General features: G+C 35.3%; 4 protein-coding genes across 7 annotated transcripts; all 4 read right to left on the bottom strand.

Moving 5' to 3' along the window:
- Positions 1-508: 508 nt before the first annotated feature.
- LOC102621336 (U-box domain-containing protein 35-like) lies at positions 509-5,912 on the bottom strand. 3 transcript variants are annotated; one of them, XM_006490107.4, is made up of 10 exons: positions 5,570-5,912; positions 4,879-5,094; positions 4,331-4,476; positions 4,126-4,247; positions 3,743-3,942; positions 3,192-3,511; positions 2,917-3,018; positions 2,019-2,447; positions 1,062-1,814; positions 509-994 (listed from the first exon to the last, which is right to left on the bottom strand). In XM_006490107.4, the coding sequence occupies exons 2-10, from the start codon at positions 5,060-5,062 to the stop codon at positions 818-820; spliced, it is 2,433 nt and encodes an 810-aa protein (XP_006490170.2). In that variant the 5' UTR covers positions 5,063-5,094; positions 5,570-5,912; the 3' UTR covers positions 509-817. The 3 variants fall into 3 exon arrangements, with proteins under 3 accessions (XP_006490170.2, XP_006490171.2, XP_024958536.2); XM_006490108.4 differs by having other exon boundaries at positions 4,331-4,452; XM_025102768.2 differs by lacking the exon at positions 5,570-5,912 and having other exon boundaries at positions 4,331-4,763; positions 4,879-5,028.
- A 3,046-nt stretch (positions 5,913-8,958) lies between these two features.
- Positions 8,959-11,620, bottom strand: LOC102621067 (derlin-1-like). Its single transcript, XM_006490106.4, has 7 exons — positions 11,011-11,620; positions 10,772-10,907; positions 10,614-10,687; positions 10,103-10,196; positions 9,885-10,013; positions 9,577-9,737; positions 8,959-9,429 (listed from the first exon to the last, which is right to left on the bottom strand). Exons 1-7 carry the CDS (start codon positions 11,121-11,123, stop codon positions 9,195-9,197), a joined length of 942 nt encoding a protein of 313 aa, XP_006490169.2. The 5' UTR covers positions 11,124-11,620; the 3' UTR covers positions 8,959-9,194.
- A 519-nt stretch (positions 11,621-12,139) lies between these two features.
- Positions 12,140-12,658, bottom strand: LOC107174910 (glycine-rich cell wall structural protein 1-like). Its single transcript, XM_052433448.1, has 2 exons — positions 12,538-12,658; positions 12,140-12,453 (listed from the first exon to the last, which is right to left on the bottom strand). Exons 1-2 carry the CDS (start codon positions 12,656-12,658, stop codon positions 12,140-12,142), a joined length of 435 nt encoding a protein of 144 aa, XP_052289408.1.
- Positions 12,659-12,935: 277 nt separating this feature from the next.
- Positions 12,936-19,810, bottom strand: LOC102620773 (ceramide kinase). Of its 2 annotated transcripts, none has more exons than XM_025092111.2 (12): positions 19,483-19,810; positions 19,031-19,195; positions 18,771-18,938; positions 18,561-18,653; positions 18,390-18,482; positions 16,890-17,130; positions 16,520-16,604; positions 15,875-16,024; positions 15,012-15,113; positions 13,996-14,292; positions 13,459-13,525; positions 12,936-13,382 (listed from the first exon to the last, which is right to left on the bottom strand). In XM_025092111.2, exons 1-12 carry the CDS (start codon positions 19,651-19,653, stop codon positions 13,245-13,247), a joined length of 1,770 nt encoding a protein of 589 aa, XP_024947879.2. In that variant the 5' UTR covers positions 19,654-19,810; the 3' UTR covers positions 12,936-13,244. The 2 variants fall into 2 exon arrangements, with proteins under 2 accessions (XP_024947879.2, XP_006490168.2); XM_006490105.4 differs by having other exon boundaries at positions 13,996-14,376; positions 19,483-19,805.
- Positions 19,811-20,709: the final 899 nt, after the last annotated feature.

Genomic DNA, 20,709 nt, shown 5'->3' with positions numbered 1-20,709 from the left:
TAAAAACTTAATGACAAATTGAGCGGGCGAATTGCATTAAATTATTGTCTAAATTTCTTAGTGATTAAGAGTTTGGAGAATAATCTATTACAATCTAAAATGAGCTTCCAAAGTCCGAATAATTTTTGAACAATTTTATTTAATTGATGGAGAATATTACCTCATCATTGTTGAATAAAATTAGGCTGGTGCTATGTTACATTAATCGTAACATACGCCACACACAACAACAGTAGCAGATCTCACCATGGGAACTGTTGCTGTGTGTGGATATGCGTTACGATTAACGTAAACTAGCAGGATCCATAAAATTATTGTCATAATCTCATTGAACTTGTCTCTTTTCACCCCTAAAATAAATATTATATTATGAAAAACTTATAATGTGTAGCTATTACAAAACAATAACTTTTAACATAACGTAGATGAAACTAGTTAGAAAAAAGGTATATATAAAAGAATGAAACCAAGCAAATAAAACCATTCCGAATCATTAAGAAAATGGAAAGAAAAGAAAAGATGTAAAACACATTATGGAATTCAATTTACTTGAGCTTCTGATAAAATCATATAAGCACCCCTCGAACATAGGCATGTAACAATCTAATCAAGAGTTTCTGCAGTTTCAGATTATATACAACTTCAACTCTGCATGCTAACTAATCCGGCTTTCCTATCTGGAAAAAAAGCTAAAAGCCTAAATTGATGCATCTAAGCACTACCGCATGCAAGAGTCTTTATTTAAGGGATATAAAAGAAACATCATGCCCGTTAGTGTTAAGCCTAAACCATGAATGACGAGAGACAGATGATAATGTTATTTGGACTTCCAATCAAGAATTGCAGAAAGAAGTGTGTAATTTGGTAACAGGTTCTTGTTTGGTAACGGAAAGTCAGTTATTGGCGATTTGTCATTCTCTTGAAGCCATTCCTCAATTGCTTTGCGGTCATAAGTGTAACCATCCGCAGCCACACAAGGTTCATTCATTACCTCCTGAAAAGAATATGTATAAGATGGAGATTCAAAACTAGTAAGCTAGCAATTTATGGTCTGGGTGTACCTTAAGTATTGGGCAAATGAAGTGATTAGGAGGTGCAGGATGAACACTTGGCACAGTATCTCGAGCTCTATCAGCAACCTCCTTTAATCTCTCCAGAACAGGAAGTACTTGATTTTTTAAGTCAGGCCTGTCCTTTCGCCTTAGCTCCGCACAGCTCAGTCCCAATGCAGCCAGTTCCTTTGTCTCTTTAATAGGCCAATCACCAGCTTGTGCATCAAGAATCTCGGCTAAATTATCCTCATCAATTGCTGTTTCCACCTTGTGGGTTATCGCTATTGCTGGCTTCGCAGTCAGCAATTGCAGAATTACCATTCCATAAGCATAAACATCAGATTTTGGAGAAATTAACCCAGTTCTTTGATACTCTGGATCGATATAGCACAGTGTCCCAACTGGCCCTGTGTTCTTGTACGTAGTGGACACAAATGAAGGGTCTGAATTCAGCATTGTGGAAAGGCCAACATCACCTATCTTGCTCACTAAGTTGTGATCAAGCAAGATGTTTCCTGGCTTCATATCACGGTGAATGATAGGTTTTGGCTTTGAGTTGTGAAGAAAAGCAAGAGCTGAGGCAACTTCCCATGCAATTCGGTACCTCTCAAACCATGGGATGGGCGGTGTATTGTTCTTACGGTACAACCTATCCTCCAAGCTACCATTCTCCATGTACTCGTATACAAGGCAACCATGATCAGGACATGCACCAAGGAGAAGCAGCAAATGTGGATGACGAATTTTGCTCAAAACCTCAAGCTAAAAACCAATAGAAAACAAAGATGTATTCAGCCTGGAGAATTACCACAAGCCCATCTTATAGTTTGTTCTAGCACAATAACAGTGCAGAAAAAGGTATGATCAAAGCTGAAACACCATTTGATTAATCCAGCAGCCGATATCAGGAGGTTTTAGTACACATACCAAACATGTGCCTTTGTTAATAAAAAAGAACTTTCATACCTCTTGCAGGAATTGCTTATTTTGGATATTCCCTTTGGACTGGAGAACCTTCACTGCAGCAAACGTATGATGAAAAGTGCCCTTATAGACAGTTCCATATCCTCCCATTCCAATCCTAAGGTTTTCAGAAAATGATAAGGTGGCAGACTCAATCTCTTCCCACGTTAAATTCCTGTACCGCTGGAACGTACCATTAAGCGCCCTCTCAAGCATTTCTTTTTCTTTGGCTTCATGTTTAGCTTTCATCTCGGCTTCTTGTCTTTGTGCTGCTTCTTTTTCAGCAGACGCCCTCGCACATTCAGCTTCCCTTCTTGCAGTTTCATATTTCTTCTTCTCCTGCTTTGCTAATTCTATGGCCTTCTCCTCCAGAAGTTGTATTTCGCTGAGCCTTGTTTCTTCCTCTAGTTTACATTTATTAAGATCGTTTACCTGAAAAAGCAGTAGATGGAATATATTAGTATACAATAGTGGAAAACTGATTCCTAAGTGTAAACAGAAGCATGGGTACTAAATGCAAAGAATTCTAGTAGTGGTTATTTCCTGCTTGCTCCAAGACAAACCTTTTTCCCTTTGTTTAGAATATGCTATTTGTCTGATCAGGCATGAATATACTTAAATGAATGCCATCTTTGAAGGCTCCCATATATATTAGAAATCAAATATTATGAAGAACATAGTCTTTGGTAACTGCTCAAATTGTTATCAAGTCAGCAACAAACAAGATTGTAACTCAGAATTGTTACCAACTGAGGCATCATTGAAATAGAAATAGATCAACCTTGTTATTATCAATTACAATCCAAGACAGAGAAAAATGTACAATTAACATTTGGCTAGCAGAATTGATGAGAAAAGGGATTATACAATACACTTTTTTCAAAAGGATGCCTAGACTAACCTTTCGAGAAGCATCATTTGCCTCATTCTGTGCTATTGCATACATTCCTCGAACATGTCTGAGTTCAATTCTCAGCTTTTCTAGCTCAAAGTTAACATCTACCTGCGTATATGATAAAATCAAGATATTTGATCAGTGATGCATATAGATTTCTTATTAACCTCTGTTTACTGAACTGAAAGATAAAACATGTTGAACAAGCAGATAATGAAAATGGCAGATCACTTCCCACTGATGCTCATTAGAATTGAGTCTCAAGAGAATGGAAAATCTACCTGGCTTTCAGAAGAAGAATCATAGGTAAGCACATCCGTGGTGGAAGCTTGATCAGACCAATCCTGGTTTTCAGTTTGCATGCTTCTGTAACTCGAACTTCGACTGACCGTCTGTCGAACTTCTGGACCACTGAGACAAGAACTGCCGGCATCCTTCTGTTCCTCAACATCAAAAGACTGGCATCGTGAATGATTGATCTCTGTGGAACTTGGTTTTAAATGAAGAAGGGTCTTGTTCACGGCTGAAAGAGCTTGCAAACGCTGCGTTGGCAGGGAAGGAGAACTGGAATGAGAGTATGAAGCAACAGCTGACCCAAGATCTGCACATTCCAGAAAAAAGAAGAAAATTTGTGTTATTGTGTACCAACAGAATTTATGTAGAAGTAAGATCTTAACACTCCCTTAAGCAAAATCTTAATCTCGCTGATTTCATTACATTGAGATGCACTTGGTGAATCTTAACAAGTCATCACATCTTAATCGTATCAAGATCATTTGGTGTTCATACCAATAAGCAGGAGTAATTAAACCTTGAACTAAAGAAACATTACCTGTCTGTGAGCTAGAATTATGACTTGAGGAACTGCTGTTAGAGCAACCTGTATCACTGCTATCATCTTTAGTGCTCCCAATTGAGCCCAAATCAGATGGGCGGACAGATGACAACTTTCCTTTTTCAACCCCATAGACCGTACAAAAGCTTGGCACGCATATTGAGATTCTCGAGGACATATTATTTTTATTAAATTTCCTACAAAAATTATCATTTTACTGACTGAAATTATGTAATAGTAAAAGCATAAGAAAATACAGCATATAAATGGCTGAATTCCTAAGTTGCAATTCAATATAATAATTTTTTTCAATTTTACGATAGATATACAGTAAGATTAATGAAAAAGCTGCATATTCCTTCAGTACATTAGATGAATACCATGTGAATATGCCCTGAGATTGGGCACCAATAACAAGCTTGTTGATATTGCAGCTAGCAACTTCGTCTGCTATTGCTTTTGCTACATCATCTGATTCAATCACTTTCACTTCTACCTCCACCTACGTACAGAAATAAAAAAAATAAAATGCCAGTTCCCCAGGAATCATGCAAACTATAAAATTAAAAAACAAGCAAAACCTACCCTCCTCTGAGCACACATATTTCTGAAAGGAAGCAGAAGCCTGTCTGTCTTCCATTTCTCCTCCTGCTTATAAGCAGCTGCTACATCATCACGTACTTGTTCAATAGGGATAAAATTTCCCACTGGATGTCCAATGGCCAGAGATGCTGATAAGTCAGTTATCATAACCATTCAGTTTATTTCTAACTTTAAGGACTTACATAAGTTCTTCTTGATATGCTACTTTTGCCATATCAAGTTCTCGTTGTGAATCTTCACATGAACACTTTTCAAACACCAAACCGTAACTTTTTTGTATCAAAATCACTATTGAGACGCTATACAATACCACAACAGTCAATAACATTCTAATATGCTATACGCATTAGTAACATAGAACTTGACAGCTAGATTGGAAAATAGGGCGAGACTGAGCCTACTACCTGCAATTCTTCTACGAAAACAGTTTAAAAAATTTCAGCTTCTAGTGTTTATATGCATACATGAAACGAGCTGGAAAAATTGATTGAAGTTAAAACTTGACTTAATTACCAAAGGGATTTGCTTACTTGCTGTAGGAACTGAAGTAATTCTTGGGCGGACATGTAATAACTTAAACAGATTGATTCCTTCAGGAATGAACTTTTCCAATGCCCATAACACAGCATACCTACTCTTTTTGTTGCCCTTGACAGCAACTGCAACACTTAAAGCAGGAGAATTTGGCAATTCAACAATATCTTTTACCTCCATTATTTTGCTACTTCATGAACATGCAGGATGCTCTGCATCACCACACCAAAAACACCATAACAAATTAGAAAAATTTGAATTCACCATAGGATCATAAACAATGATTTGATTCTCAATTTGTCCAAATTTGTAAAAACACCTAAAACAAAAAGGGGGGGGGGGGGAAAGGTTCGTGCTTTGCAGACAATACTAGAGAATCAAATAAATAAATAACCAAGAAATATCCCAGATAATTTTATCTCATCACCAACGAAATAATTTGCTGGTAATTAAATGATGTAAGGTAGGAAAATGTTAAACATTTGATAAGTAAATAATGGCAGATTATGCATTTATTTCTTTTACCATATTTATTTCTGCAGAATCCAAATGAATGAGAAAAAAAAAAAAAAAACAAATGTAAATGAAAAACTCAAACTTCACAAACAGAAACAAAACCGAAACACAAAACCACAAGAACCCAGAAAGCAAAACTTGAAAAACGAAAAACAGAAAGCAAAAGCATACCAGTTTTTTAAGTTGACAAAAACTCATCAAAACTCAAATGACTGAATTAAAAAAAGAAGAACCCGTATCTCAATATCTATAAAGCCACTCTACAAGTTGAATTTTTTTTTTTTTTTTTGTATGTTCGTCTAAGTCTAACTGAAAGTACAAGGACTCTTTGGTTGGGTATGAAAGAAGCAGAGAGGATATTAAAGAAACAGAGTGCAGTGCCCCACTAGCACACGAGCCATTTTCATTTTTGCTGCTAATAAAAATGATAAAAACTTCGAGGCAGCAACTGAGCCGTGACGCATTGACCATCTTGTTAATTACATTTTTAATTCTGTTTTTAATTTTTTTTTTCCCAAATGGGTTAATTTTATTTTTTCTTTTTTATTTTACAAGTATCCAATTCCAAGTTGTGACGTGACTACTATTCTTCAGAAAGGATTATCTTGTTCTCTAACTCTTGTCACTTTGTTAAAGACTTAAAAGTCTTTTCGTATTTTTCAAAGAGATTTTTTGTTTTGTTTGTACTTACTAATTAGTTTATTCATTTATTTTATTATTTTATGGTAGTTTTTCCGGTTGGTGTCAGGCAGTCAAAAGGACCCACTTAGGTACTTATTTTATTTTATTTTGCATATGCTGTGGTTCTTTTTTTCTTGAAGTAATTTGCCTAAGGATTTTATGAGAATTTCCTATGAAAGCTAATAAAAAATTATTAAAACAAGCTAAAGAAAGTTAGGAAGATTTTGTCAACACCAACTTTAGTGAGGTCTTAACTCTTAATTATTATCGGTGGTAAGACTCAGAGAGAGTGATTATATAAAAATATTGTTTCAATAAATTAGATGTAATTATTAAATTGTGCGACTCTTTTTTTTTTTATCACACATATAAAACAAGCACATAAATATATGATATGATAGTTAATAAATTATTGTTATATTCAATGGATTAGATATAATTATTAAATTGTGCGACTCTTTTTTTATTTTAAGCGCATATATAAAACAAACACACAAATATATGATATGATAGTTAATAAATTATTGTTATAAAAAGTATTGTTTCAATGGATTAGATGTAATTATTAAATTGTGCGACTCTTTTTTTATTTTAAGCGCACATATAAAACAAACACACAAATATATGATATGATAGTTAATAAATTATTGTTATAAGACTGACGTAGCATCTCTGGTATAAAATAATTATTTTTTTAAATGAAAGACTTTAATTTTCTATTTACTTTGACGCAATCTTAATCCAATAAAATAAATTAATTTGTTAAGTAAGATTTTCCAAAACCATAAAATCTAGTTAGTTCAAATTTAGAGAAATTTGGTTGAATTAGATTACAAAATCAATCTCGTTATGAGTTCAAAAGTATGAATTTATATTTGCTAATAAATCTCAATCATTAATATGAATATATATTTTTTTTTTTTTACAAAAATATATAAAACGACGAGAAATGAACAGGTGATAAGACACGCATAAATAGAAGGTAGGTTCAACGAACGTGGGGATGTAATATTAATTATATTCATTTAACACTAGAACATTAACTTGTGGTGTGGGGTTTAATTTCATAATTTTTGCAGATTTTAATTTTAAAAATTCTTCGATGACTATTGGTTGCGTAATTAATGCAATGTTTTGGCAATTTTATGATGAATGGGACATGCATCGTACTGAAAGATTAGTGAAGATATGAATCTCGTGGGTCAAAGTCTTCTCTTCATGCAGCTTGCTTTTTATGACTCTTCTCACTCACTTATCTAAATTTTAATTTAATTATAATAAATAAATAAATAAAAACTTTTTATAAGATAACATTGTTTTTTTTTTCCCAACTAAAAATATTTTAAAAAATAAGATAAAATTTTGTTCATCCTAAGATTAGAGATTATGATATCACAAGATAGTTATCTTGAGCTTGATTACACACAAATCTATATTAATTCTTTTACCTCAACATTAATCCTAGCTCAGCTAGAATTATTATTATTACTCTCTGTCAAAATTCTTCCTTAACTGTTGATCATTATGACTTTTCTTCCTCAAGTATCACAAGTGCTTTCCAATAATTTGTTTATTTTGATTTCGTTTAAAGCCTGATGATGAAAGATAAAAGACATTGTCGGTGACTTAACTCTTCATTGTAACTTAATGAACACTTGACACATGTCGGTGGCATATGCTTTTAAGTTATTCTCTTCCGAGGGATTTTAGTCGTTGTGTTGGGTGACCAATTGTGTGACGATAATTATTAATTCACTTCAATTATTGTCACCAGTTTTATTTATCGTATATGCCTATATGGCTCCCGTTTAGGGTTCCTGTAAATATATAAACTCTCACACCCATACAAAAGTTCAAATTTTTGGCCTTAAAGATGAAATAAAAAATTAAAGAGGTAATTCCCACTTAAATATACAATCAATCCTACAAATCCAAATTCAATATAACTAAAGTGCACTTGAAATACTTGGACTAGTCAAATTAATAGATATTTAAAATACTTGGTGTGATTAATAAAATGAACAGTACCACCAAATGCGAAGTTGCAAAACCCTTCACCACCTCCAGAGCAGTTAAAACACCTGAGCCGAAGATACCATCGAATTTCCTTTGAAAAAAAAAAAAAAACAATTAGAATAGAATAAAGTTATATTAATCAATTAATCCTGAGTAAAATCTGAAGCAGCTGCCTGATTATTATTAACTCAGTGTTTAATCTTTTAAAATATATTGTCGATCGTTGTCGCATGAATTGCACCGAATGTACCCATCGGCAGCGATGGTACACATAATAAACCAATAAATTATTATTTAATGCAAAGAAAAAAAAAAGCCAATTAACTACTAATTAGCCGAAAATATTATAATATAAATTTATATTTCTTCCAGAGGAGGTGAAGGAGTCATTTTTCTACATTGGGTCTCTTTTTCCTTCTACAAGCTTGAATGTCAGTATCAATAAACGCATAGATCAGTTGATATTATCCTAATTAAGGTCTTCGGTTCGGTTTAAAATTTGAGAATGTAATTGCGTTAAATACTTATTGGGAAGTTTTGCCGTTCTAGTGGTATTACTCGGCTCAAATTTAGATTATTCAAGACGCAATGTACTCTTCAGATACTAGGTAATTTAATGCGAAAAAAAAAAAAACCTTGAATGCGAGAGCGTATTGGATGTATCTACAAAGACGTTCCAACAATCAAGTAAGAAAGGATTTTTGGTGACAATCATAATATCACGAGAAATGAACACGTGCCATTTATTTATTGGCGTGCCGATTATGGTATCTACGGAAGACAACCGCAACGTTACTTCCATCCGGTTACTAAGAGGAGGATAAACTTATATGTATAATAATATACAATTAATTGAGCCGGTATTTATCCCTTAACCACAAATATAATCACGATAATTATATGATATCATCATATACACATCTCATCTCAAAAGTTAGATGTTGAATACAAAGTTTTGAAGACAAATAAGATTAGCAATACACTGTCTAATTGATTAATGTCATTGCTTCATTAATTTATGAATAATGCTAGAGCTACAGACTGTTTGCACATATAAATGTGGCGTAACAATGTGGCGTAACAATGTGGCTTGCTAATTTTATCGGCCATCAAGCCGGTAACTTCTGCCCCGGAAGGCAACTCCGCCAGCTGTTGCATTGGGTTGCTCAGAAGGAATTGTTGTGTTAGTTTCTGGCTGTTCTGCGGATGGGGCGGTGCTTCGGGTACCACTCAGGCTGTAGCTTCTGCCGCGGAATGCAACGCCGGCCTGTGGATTCCTTGGCACGGGGGAGTTTACTTGAGTCCCCTCCCCCCAAAATGCAACTAGTTTGTGACTTAAAAAGTTGTTAAAGATCACTCAATTAAGTGAAGAAGAAACACTGTCAAGTTATATAGTAACCGTATTATTGAGGTTGTAAATTAAAAGTAATTTGTATGCATGAAATATGCTAAGCTGAGTGACCAGGATTTTTGAAGGATACACAAAGAGAGGAGTCTTGAAAATGTACTTTCCGCCGGCGAGAGGATGAAGAACAGTTAAGAAGTAATAAAGATGTCCCGCGACCATTCCAAGAATAGCCGGCAATAAAGGATTCCCAAATATCAATTCAAGTGCTAGCATTGCCCATGGAAGATAGAAGCCCTGTGCATATAATTTCGAAATTAGCTGCAAACTAATATACAAATGCGAGATAAATGATTGTTTAAACCTGCTAATCATGGCAACTTGTTGCTAAAAGGAAAGTGGCACGTATGTGTATATAAAACTGAAGATCAAGAATGTTGTCACCTTCAATGAAACAACACCATAAATGCTGATACGTGCATTTGGGAACTCTCGGCCCCAAATGTAAACCATCATGAATACTAAGGAAGGCCCCATGAACGGAGTCCGCAGAGGTGGTATAGCAGCCATCACCTATAAGCAATTAGTACGCAGAATTATATATGTTTCAAAAGAGAACAACAAATAGAGCTTTGTGCTTATTTGATTGTGCATTGACTGACCAGAAGTGATAGTGCTCCAAACATTAACATCCACAAGTAGTCTGCAGTCCTCTTGTCGAAAGGCCCCCTCTCTAGTGAAACACCATATTTTGCTCTATGAAATTTATTAACTCAACTATTAGATACCATGGAAACATAAATCAACTTTAAACCATGCTATTAAGACAGTAAAAGATTACAAGAATAATTTTGTATAAGGTGATTTTATATGTTTCTGTTAACCAAATGACCTTGGTATAGATAAGATTGAATCCAAACCTCTCGTATCACTCTAGAAGGTCTGACCGTATGAAATTAACATGAGAAAATGACCTAAATGTAGAGCAAGAGACTTCATATTTATCATCTATTTAACTTTAATTATCATGTCTATATATACGATGGTCTGGCTACTGTCATGTTTCTGTTCAAGCTCTCGCAATCTGAGACTAGAGACTAGAGAATAGAGTTATCATATATAGCAGAACAAAATGTAAAATCAAAGGATAGGCAAACTGATAGGATGTCTTACATTATTATGAGACGAAATGCAAAACGAAATGAGAATGGCCCGAGGAAGAAGAAGTTGGTAACAACCCTCCAAACCTGCAACGCCAGCAAAATTTTCTGATCAGATGACATGTAACTTAACCTCTAAGAAATCCATATATTGGAAACTAAGGAATTTACCTGGAAACGTTTGATTACATCTTCATACTTGAGAGCAATATTCTTGGGATTATAAAGCTGTAAATAAAAGGCAGCTGTGGCCATGAAACATGCCACCCCATATGTCTTGCTCACCGGTGGCAGAGAATTGTAATATCTGAAAAAAAGTTGATGAACACAGAATAATCATATTATTAGATTCTCAGAATCATAAAAAATGCCACAAAGAATCAGTAACAGAGAAAAAGAGATGTGATTACTCTGCTGGGGTAGACATTGCAATATCTGTGTGTTTGTCTTTTGGCAGCCTGAAGACTGAAGCTTTAGGGTAAGTTGTGTTGGATGGTGTACGTGTTGTTCGGTTTACTGGCATGTGACAATTCCAAAGAGAAGGCTTTGGGGTTGTCGTAATCCCATGATTTAATGTCGAGAAAGAAGAAAGAGCCTGGATTTCCAAGTCTTCATTTCAGTGACCAATTAAACGTTAACTTTTGTGGAAAATTGTCTCCATGCTCGGACTTTCTTCTTGTCATACATGAATCATTCCTAAATCTATAAGCTCCACTAGCTATCTTAGCTTATCCAAGTCAATACATCGAAACTTATACAACTCTTCTCAAGTTCACCCTTTTATCAGTATTGTATTTGCTGCATAATTTTTCTAGTGAGACGGGCATAATTTTTCCAAACGAAGTTTGAACAGGTTAAAGTTATGAAATTAGTCATTCTATAGGAAAATTAATTGAAGTTCATATAGCTTGCCTCCCAATTTCGCAAAATTAGTCATTTTATAGGAAAATTAGTCATCATACATTCAAAAAGAGATTTTTTCATGATCTAAACTCTTCATGAGGAAAAACACACGTAAGTGGTTGATGATTAATAAAAAAAATTAAATTAAATTTGAGTGCTGATGTTTGCCCCGGGTCAAACCCCGAAAATGCGTCAAACGACGCCATTTTGGCTCGTAATTTTTTTTGTTTTCAAGTGCTATTGAATGACGACGTTTCCGCTTTAATTTTTTATTTATTCTGATTTGCTTTCAACGAAGTCATTTTGGTCTGCAAATGGCAGCCTTCTTCTTCCTCTCTCTTTAACCCAGTTGAACCATTTCTTCTTCATTTTCTTCGTTCTCGTAACGGCACTATTTCTGCTTGAATTTTTTTATTGACAAATTAAACCATTTGCGGAAGATGAAATACAGAAATAATCAGGAAGTAATTGATATTGTAATGATGGTACATAGCAACAGCCAACAACCAACAAACTGCATCAAAAGCTCAGAACACTTGAAACTGACAATCAGAACTCGCATTAAAACAAAGATCTTTAACACTTCGAAGCTACAAAACATTAGATTTTGAAACTTAAATTCATAAACGCTTTTCATTATTTGCCCCCACCACCACCATTTCCACTGCCGGAACCGGTTCCTACACCTTTGCCCGAACCACCTCCCACACCAATGCTTATCCTAATTCCAATACCAACTCCTCCTCCATGGCCACCATGGCTGCCGAGACCTCCACCAAAACCACCGCCTACACCGCCCGCAGCACCAAAGCCACCGCTGTGACCTGACCCACCTCCTACACCGCCCGCAGCACCAAAGCCACCGCCGTGACCTGACCCAGCACCAAAGCCACCGCCATGACCTGACCCACCTCCTATCCCACCACGACCACCTCCCCCAGCTCCGTCTCCTCCTCAAATGCCTCCACCGGCACCAAATCCCCCACCATGACCTGACCCTCCACCTAGACCTCAACCACCACCCCCGCCTCCACCTCCTCCTCTAGCTCCACCACCAAGACGACCACCGACACCTCCTCCAGCTCCAAATTCTAGTACGGTGAAATGAAGAGGAAGAGAAAGCATATGTGGTCTGCCGTTCTGGGCTTCAGGCATTGCTTTTGCCTTAAGCGTGAGAATTTGGCCTTTTGAAAAACGGCGTCGTTTTACCGAGAAAAACAAAAACAAAAATAATAGATGAAACGGCGTTGTTTTAGATCTCTTTCGGGGTTTGACCCGGGGCAAACATCATTTTCCATTAAATTTTACTCATACACCATTACCAATAAACATACGACACAAAATCTTTAAAAATTCAGAAAAGCTCACATTATGAGATAATTCTAAATGTATAACAATTAGCTAGTAATAAAAAATGTAATCCAGTTACCACTTCCTTGTTAACATCACTTTATTAATACTCTCTTAAGTCTCCCGTGTAAGGGTAGACATATGAATACAACCTCTTGGAAATAATTTATCTTGACCTTTTGTCATTGTGGAATAATCCTAGAGGCTAGAGCTAAAATCTACCCTTTTGTATACAAAAATGGCATTTGGCGACTACAACTCAAGACCTCCTAAATCAAGGTCATGAGTCGCCTGAGAAGCCCCCGAATAGTTTACAAAATCATGTTATTTGAATATCAAGCTGAGTTTTGTAGACAGGTATGGTTGATATGCTCTTCTAGACGGTATTCTACTAAACCTCGGGACCAGATGCAAATAAGGTAATAAGGCCTCGGAAAACCTGAGCAGAGAGTTGATGTGCTTTAAAGAGCTCACCATCTAGATTCCATACACTCTCCTTTCCAGAAGAAGTGAATGTGAAAGCAGTAGTCTGCACGGTTTCAAAATATAATTAGACAAAGATATTTCCGCCGCAAAGAAACATGATAGCCGTAGGACAAATATACCTTGTGATGTTCCACGAACTCAAAATTAAGGGGGTTTCCACCTTTCCTTGCAAGCTCAGTAAGGTGCCTGTATTATCATTCATGATTTATGAGTTATGACATGAAACAAAAGATAATCCTAAAATGTTCAGTGTTGCAGAACTTAAAAGACATAATAAGTGACGTGACATAATTTTGTAACACAAGACTAAAATAATATAGTTGTTCCGCCTACTAAATTATTTAGATGCATACAACTGGATCATCTGATTTTGCGAAAACAAGACAATTTAATTAATTGATGGATAAAGATTTCAACTCTAAAGGCTGCCAGGGTCCAGGTGAGAAGTCATAACATATTTCTATTTGTATGTTAGATGCAGGATATTTCCTAAAACACAAGCAGATCAAATGAGTAAAATGTGTATCCTTACTGTAAACTATTTCATTGATTAATATGCACCCTTAATATATTAAAGCAAACAATGATAGCATCACAATAAAAATCAACCAAGTTGGGGAAAGAGAGAGAAGAGAGTGGGGGATGCTGTCTATTACCATAAATACAAAGCACGAGGACAATCTTTAATCAATATGAGATGCATAAAGCCATCTGAAAGGTGTGCATCAACCACCAACCCATCCGGCGCTCTTTCATTTCGATTAGAAATTATTGCAGCACCAACACTAAGAAAACGCCCTTTCGATCTTAACCACCTTGCTTCTTCTGGACGGAAGTAAGGTGTTCTGCTGGTAGCAGTCGAAGACATGTCAACTGAATTTGTGTTACAGATGTTGCAATTTCTGCGGCAAATCACTCTTTCACATTTATTTGAATTGCGAAATGTCTGTGCTCTACTACATGAATAGCCCTTATTAGATACTGAATTCGTGTGTTCTGCATCAACTTCCAGGTAAGCTATTTCTGCCTCATATGACCTAAATGAAAAATATATATATATATATATACATATATTATGATCCCAGAAAACAGTGTAAGCTGTTGAGATTCATGAGTAAACCGTATAAAGCATTGGTTAGAGAATGTAGTAAAGCCAAATATTTGAGCTTACTATCCTCCAAGATATATGAAAAGTTTAAATCAGTTGGCCACATGCAAAAAGACATCAGCATAATAATTTGAGACCCACCAGACACCCAAATTTCAAGGTCAGAACAAGATTCTATAAGCAGTTTCAGATCCATTCACATTCCATTCACATTAAAGGGTATTATCAAGACCCTCAATTATCTAATTATAATTTTATGCTTTATCACTGCCTCAAATTACATGAAAATATGGGTGATTTCTTTCAGATACAGTATAATACCACCCAAAAAAAAAAAATTCATAACTAGCCCTGAATGAATTTCAAAGGCCTTGTGAAACCGAAGGTGGCAGCTTTATACCTTCCATGTCTCTTCTATAACTCAAGTTCTTTTTTAATCCAAAACCAGAGCCAAAAGTAAAATGCTTTCATAAGTTTTAGAGGCAAATCTATATATACCTGCCATTGACAGTATGTGCAGTTCTAGGGACTTGTTAAGAAATATAAACCTACTGGGGAATTTACCTGTGTCTCAAAAACACTTTTGTTCCTGCATAATCATATCGCTTGGGGCCCATCCAGCGATATTTTTCACTCTCAGAAATGACATCTCCATAGAACCCATACCTGTAAACATGAAGCAGAGGAGTTAGAGGATACCATCTACATAAAGCATGATAGATCCCATAAAAAAGAAAAGCACATGAAAAATGAGTAATAATGCCACTACCCACAGAACATATTTAGATGATTAAGGAAGATGAAGTGATTGATAAATGAAGATATAAGTATGCGAGGAGCACAATAATAGATAATGTAACTGCCAGTCTTAAACATGAAGTAAACAGGGAAGAATTATTTCATTTGAAAATAACAAAACAACTCCACAAAATAGAGACATATAACTAGAATATGGATCAGTTTAAAACGTCTATGAGACCAGAGTATGGGACATATAACTAGAATATGGATCAGTTTAAAACGTCTATGAGAAGGACTATTTGTAGAGTAGGCTAAGGCCAAACATGAAGGTTTGGCGATAATAGGGAAAAACAAGGCACAAGATGCTCAATAGTTTATGGTAGAAGCATTAACTACACAATTTCCACCTGCCCCCTAATAATTGCCACTAAATTTTTACTAATTTATGAGGCAGAATCCACATGCTTTATTGTTGCACCATGTGTATTTCAGGATTAACATTATATAATCCTATCTAGATCCTCTGTCTACCAGCAAGAAGCTGACCATAGCTTAGTATAATCTATATATATATAGGCAAAAGCGATGCAAAAGCAACCATTAAAAAAAAGAAAAAGAAAAGAAAAGAAAAGAACATTTATAACAGAGTAGAAATATGGTGATAGTAGCATAGCATAAGAAATTACCCTGAAAAAGAAGCCGTGTAATGTACTAAAGGTTCAACCTTTGAAGTAGCTGTTGCTTTCCATCTAACAACTTGAGCTATATCAAGGCACACCCTTTTACCCAGGACAATGTGCAATGCAGATGTTACAGGATCTCGAGCTCCAGTGGTGCTGAAGAATGATGCAAATTATAACGACCAGGAAAGTAAACAGCTCAAATAGAAATGATGTTTAAGAAATTTGGCTATGAGCCGCAACAAGGTCTTCCAGATCTCTTGAAAGCCAACATAACAATATGACAATGAAAATAAAATGTAATTTGAAAGTTCATTTAATGCAAGCATTAGAGTGATTACAAATGCAACTTCTTTAATTGGCATGCAAGATAAAGCACAGCATAATACAAATAGGATAACTAAGAGACATCTTGCCAGTAAGCTCAAATATTTCACACATTTACAATAACTGACAGCAGAATATTTACACGTACTATCTGAACAAGATGGATGTTATGTAATTTCATTCATGCATAAAAGCAAGGTGAAATTCAATAAAACATATAGGAGTAGATATATGCTCATACAAAGTCCCTATTAGTGAACATTGACATACGTTCACAGACTTGCCTCAAAAGAAACCAAAAGACAAAATAACACAAGAAAATACCATATCACTATAGCATCAGTTGAACCAGCAGGGATGATTCCAAACCGAAAGCGTTCACTGGGGATGCGAAAGTCAGTATCTTGGTCTGTTCAGTCATCAGCAAAGAGTAGTTACGTAGTTGAAAGATGTCGTGAACAAGAAAACAGACAACTAATTCCAATAGACTACAAGGGAACAGATAATCAACTGAAAAAATTATTTTATTTGAAGATGACATGGGAATGGCTCAAATTGATTAGAAGAACCATTTCTCTAGTTCCAGATACATTTAGTGTCAGATAACCACCTACCATAACTAGTAATCAAATTAATTGCATAACAATCAAATTAATTGCATAACTTGCAGGTGATATAGTTCTACAAGACGTACTGGAATTTGGTAATCTTGATCCATGATATTGCTCGCTTCCAAGGAGAGGAGACTGGTCTTGATGAGACTGGTCTTCATCATGTTGAGAAGTCTCAGTAACTGTTTCGTTCAGATCATGATCTGAAGAACAGTGATCATTCCCAACAGGATGAACAAAACCTGCAGGGGCTGGTGGATAAGGAGCTTTATACCTCGAAGAAAGAAAACCATTAAGGATTTCATTGAAGAAACCATCCCCACCCTGTCACCATATAATTAGCAACAAACAGTAGTTTCAGAAGGGAAAAAAGCACTTGTAACAGCACATACAAGAGAAACAAATTAAATCTAAAATCAACACATGTATACAAGCCCGTTAAAGGGGAAAAACCACACCATAACACATCAAAAGGTATACTCCTGAAACGAGCTAATGGCCGCATTGCTCTAAAAAACCGTCAACCACGAATTACACTTTGTGACAATTCAAAAGGCTGATTACGAGAGTTCGTAAAAATGAAGCACATGGTAAATGGCAACTGCAGAATAATCAATAAGCACATGGCACATGTAAAAACAAATTTCATACAGACTCATGGAAAGGTTTAATTTCCACGACTCCCACCTAGTATCATACTCTGATATGAATATTTGTTCTTAGAATGCTATTATACCGGGGAATAAATGTCGTTGATTCATTTCACACCTCTTAAACCAACGAAGTTTATAATAGCTTCAACAACACTGTTGACAAGGTCTGACCTTCAGGTTTTTTATCCACTAAAGTGCCTTTAAATTATTGTAGTTTGGTCAATATAAATCTATTTAGGTAGGAAAGTTAACATCAAGTGGTCGTTAGGCAGTTGTCAAGGCAAGTGCACACATGCCTAAGATGGCATCATACTTAGCTAATAGAAGAGAATTATGCAATTGTTATCTCCTTCGTTCTCCATTGATGAATCTCAATTTGCAAAAGGAGAGCAGCATTCAGTAGTGTGCATGACCAGATAACTATTTCTTAAAATTGCTATTTAAAACAAAGAAATTTTCTGCCAAACTTTAGTAGATTTCACACTACAGACGGCTGTCCATCATTCTTTCCTTAGTTTTCTGTTCTGTTATTTGACCTGATTGAAATAAAAAATTCCAAGTTTATAATGAGTAATAAAACCAGATAGAGTTTTTCAGAAATTCTCCTAATTACTTAGTTTTTTTAACCAGAATTGTTTTAAGATGCTACTGAAGCAGTACGTATTTTACATAAAATGCTTGTCACCAAATCAGTCAATTTGGCAGGATTCTTTTATTTTTCATTTTGGAGCACACAAATACATTGCATAAATCATCATACTAACAAAGAAGTAAATATCACATTGAGTATAGAGAAAGTGGATCCAATGCCTTAACACTAGTTTGCCATGGTTTTGTGATTTTACTAACTGATTAGCCTTCGGCTACTACATGCTGCTATTAGAACTCTAACTAAGAAAAAGATGCTCAATAAGGGATTTCATGACTTACAACAGCTAGAACACCATCATATGAGCTGAGCTCCTTGTTTTTAGTGGATGCCATCACATCAAAAGCCTGTCCTGCCCTCTGAGTCACAATCACCTGATGAAAAAGTTGAACCATTAATGTAAGTCACTATCTAACTTACAAGCCCACTAGTGTTGAACAATGCACTCTTACCTTTGTGTTTACTTTAGCACGAACAAAAATAGGAGCCACAGTTTCCCAGGTTCTACGGCCACTGCCTTTCCCACTCATTGGGTGAATGAAAATCTACCAATCAGAAATAAATTCTGGAGAAAGTTTAAACTATAGTTTCCATTCATTTCATCAATGAGACATGAAACTAAACAAACAAAGAAATGGCCTTTAAACGATTACACAACGTACCAAAAGATTCTTTGGTCTTCCCACTTCCATGTTCAGAAAAGCATTAACTCGATTCACCCACATCTCACATGTTGGCAAATCCTTGTGACCAAAGGTGTACACAGCCAAGACCCAAAGATTTGGCTGAGTCTTTGATTTCTGAAAACTATGCACCGTAAAGCGATACATCTGCCAAAAAAGTAGAAACATGTGTCAGCCTCGCATACAATCACCAACTGAAGAGTAAGAGCACATTCACAAGGATGAGAATAAGATCAAACCTCAGAGTCGTAAGGCTCAAATCCCAAAAGAACTGCACCAGCCTTTGGAAGTTTGGATTTATAAATTGCACCTTTGGTTATTAATTCTACAGCATAGACATCAGACAATTTGACTTCATTTGGAACTTCATTCTCAAGTTTAATGCCTAAACAAGAAGCCCCACCCTGTTTCATAAAAACATGAGTAACCCTGGATAATTAATTTCCTAAACAACAACGTTGAAAGATCAAATTTCACCACGCCTCACGATGATCTTCAAATTGCAATCACACGATAAACAAAATGGCACATTGCAATTTGCATGATCATTCAATAAAAGCTACGTCTATTACAACTAATTGTCACTAAAAAAAAAATAACAATACATAACTGTTTAACATAACAAGCAACTCCGTTAATTTGAAATGTGGGGGGGGCGGGGGAGAGAAAGAGAGAGAGACAAAAAGATTACATTTTCGGGGGAATCAAGCGAGTTCCAAGACAACCCATCTGAATTAAGGGTGAGAACTACTTCTCCAACTTGATCCATGAAAAGATTCGAGCTCAAAAGAGGCGCTTCTCCATTAAACGGCGCGTTTTGAAGGGCGTTGCCGGCGTCGTCGTCGTCGCTGTTTCTGTCCATTTAATCTGAGAGTATTATAATCCAGAAAAATCTGAATTTTTTTGATAAAAATCGCAGCTGAAATTCAAAGATCAACGAATTCGCCAGATTGCTTCAGGTTTTTTGTTTTTGATAAATTATAATTTATTACCCGCCTTTGACTTGTCAACATCGTTAGATACTTCGAATAACTTCTCTAACCCGCCAACTTTTTTTTTTTACCCTCCATTTTAGGTTAAAATTTTTTATAAAAATAGTAAATGCCAATCGCGGTAGCTTGGCTTTTATCCACAATTTCATTTATTTATTTTGATTTCTTTTGCTACTATTGACTAATGGACTGTATTTCATCGCCGGGGCACCATCATATCATCAAATATTGATATTATTAATTTTTATTGATTATCTGATCATTTCACCGTGCCCAAATAATGGGTTATGGCGCCTTTTAGGATATTGAAATTAGGATTTTTTATTTAAATATGCCACATTTGTCCTTAAATACTAAATTTATACCCCATTATAAACATATACCCGTGAAAGTATAAAAAGTAAAAAATAACTTTAAAAAATCATATATTTACGTTTATTTCCTCTCTCATGACTTTTACGTAATAACACAACTAAAGTCAAGTATACTCGACTTTTTACCTGACTTAATTAAAAAGAAAATTTTCATTTCAATTTAAGTTGAGTATTCTCAACCAATTACCAAACTTCAATGAAAAGTCAAGAATTTTTGCTGAATGAATATTAGGTAAGGTTAAATTAAAGTCGGGTATTCTCGACTCTTTACTCAACTTATTTGAAAAAATTGAGAATTTTTCAGATGATTTTTTATTTCAATTGAAGTCAAGTATTCTCGACTAACATGAAAAAGTCGAGAATTTATACTGAATTACTAATTGTGTATGGTTTGGTTGAAGTCAAGTATTCTCGATTATTTACCCGACTTCAAAGAGTTGGGTATAGTTTTATGAGGATTTGGTTGTGATTATTTTTGTACTTTCTCTAATTTTTTAGAGTATATATATGTAAAATTTAAGAGTGTTATAATTTTAAGTATATATTGGGTAT

This window comes from Citrus sinensis, chromosome 9 (genome assembly GCF_022201045.2).
Source record: "Citrus sinensis cultivar Valencia sweet orange chromosome 9, DVS_A1.0, whole genome shotgun sequence".
Lineage (NCBI taxonomy): Eukaryota > Viridiplantae > Streptophyta > Magnoliopsida > Sapindales > Rutaceae > Citrus > Citrus sinensis.
Note: the sequence above shows the minus strand (reverse complement) of the source record. Positions and strands in the feature narration are given on the sequence as shown.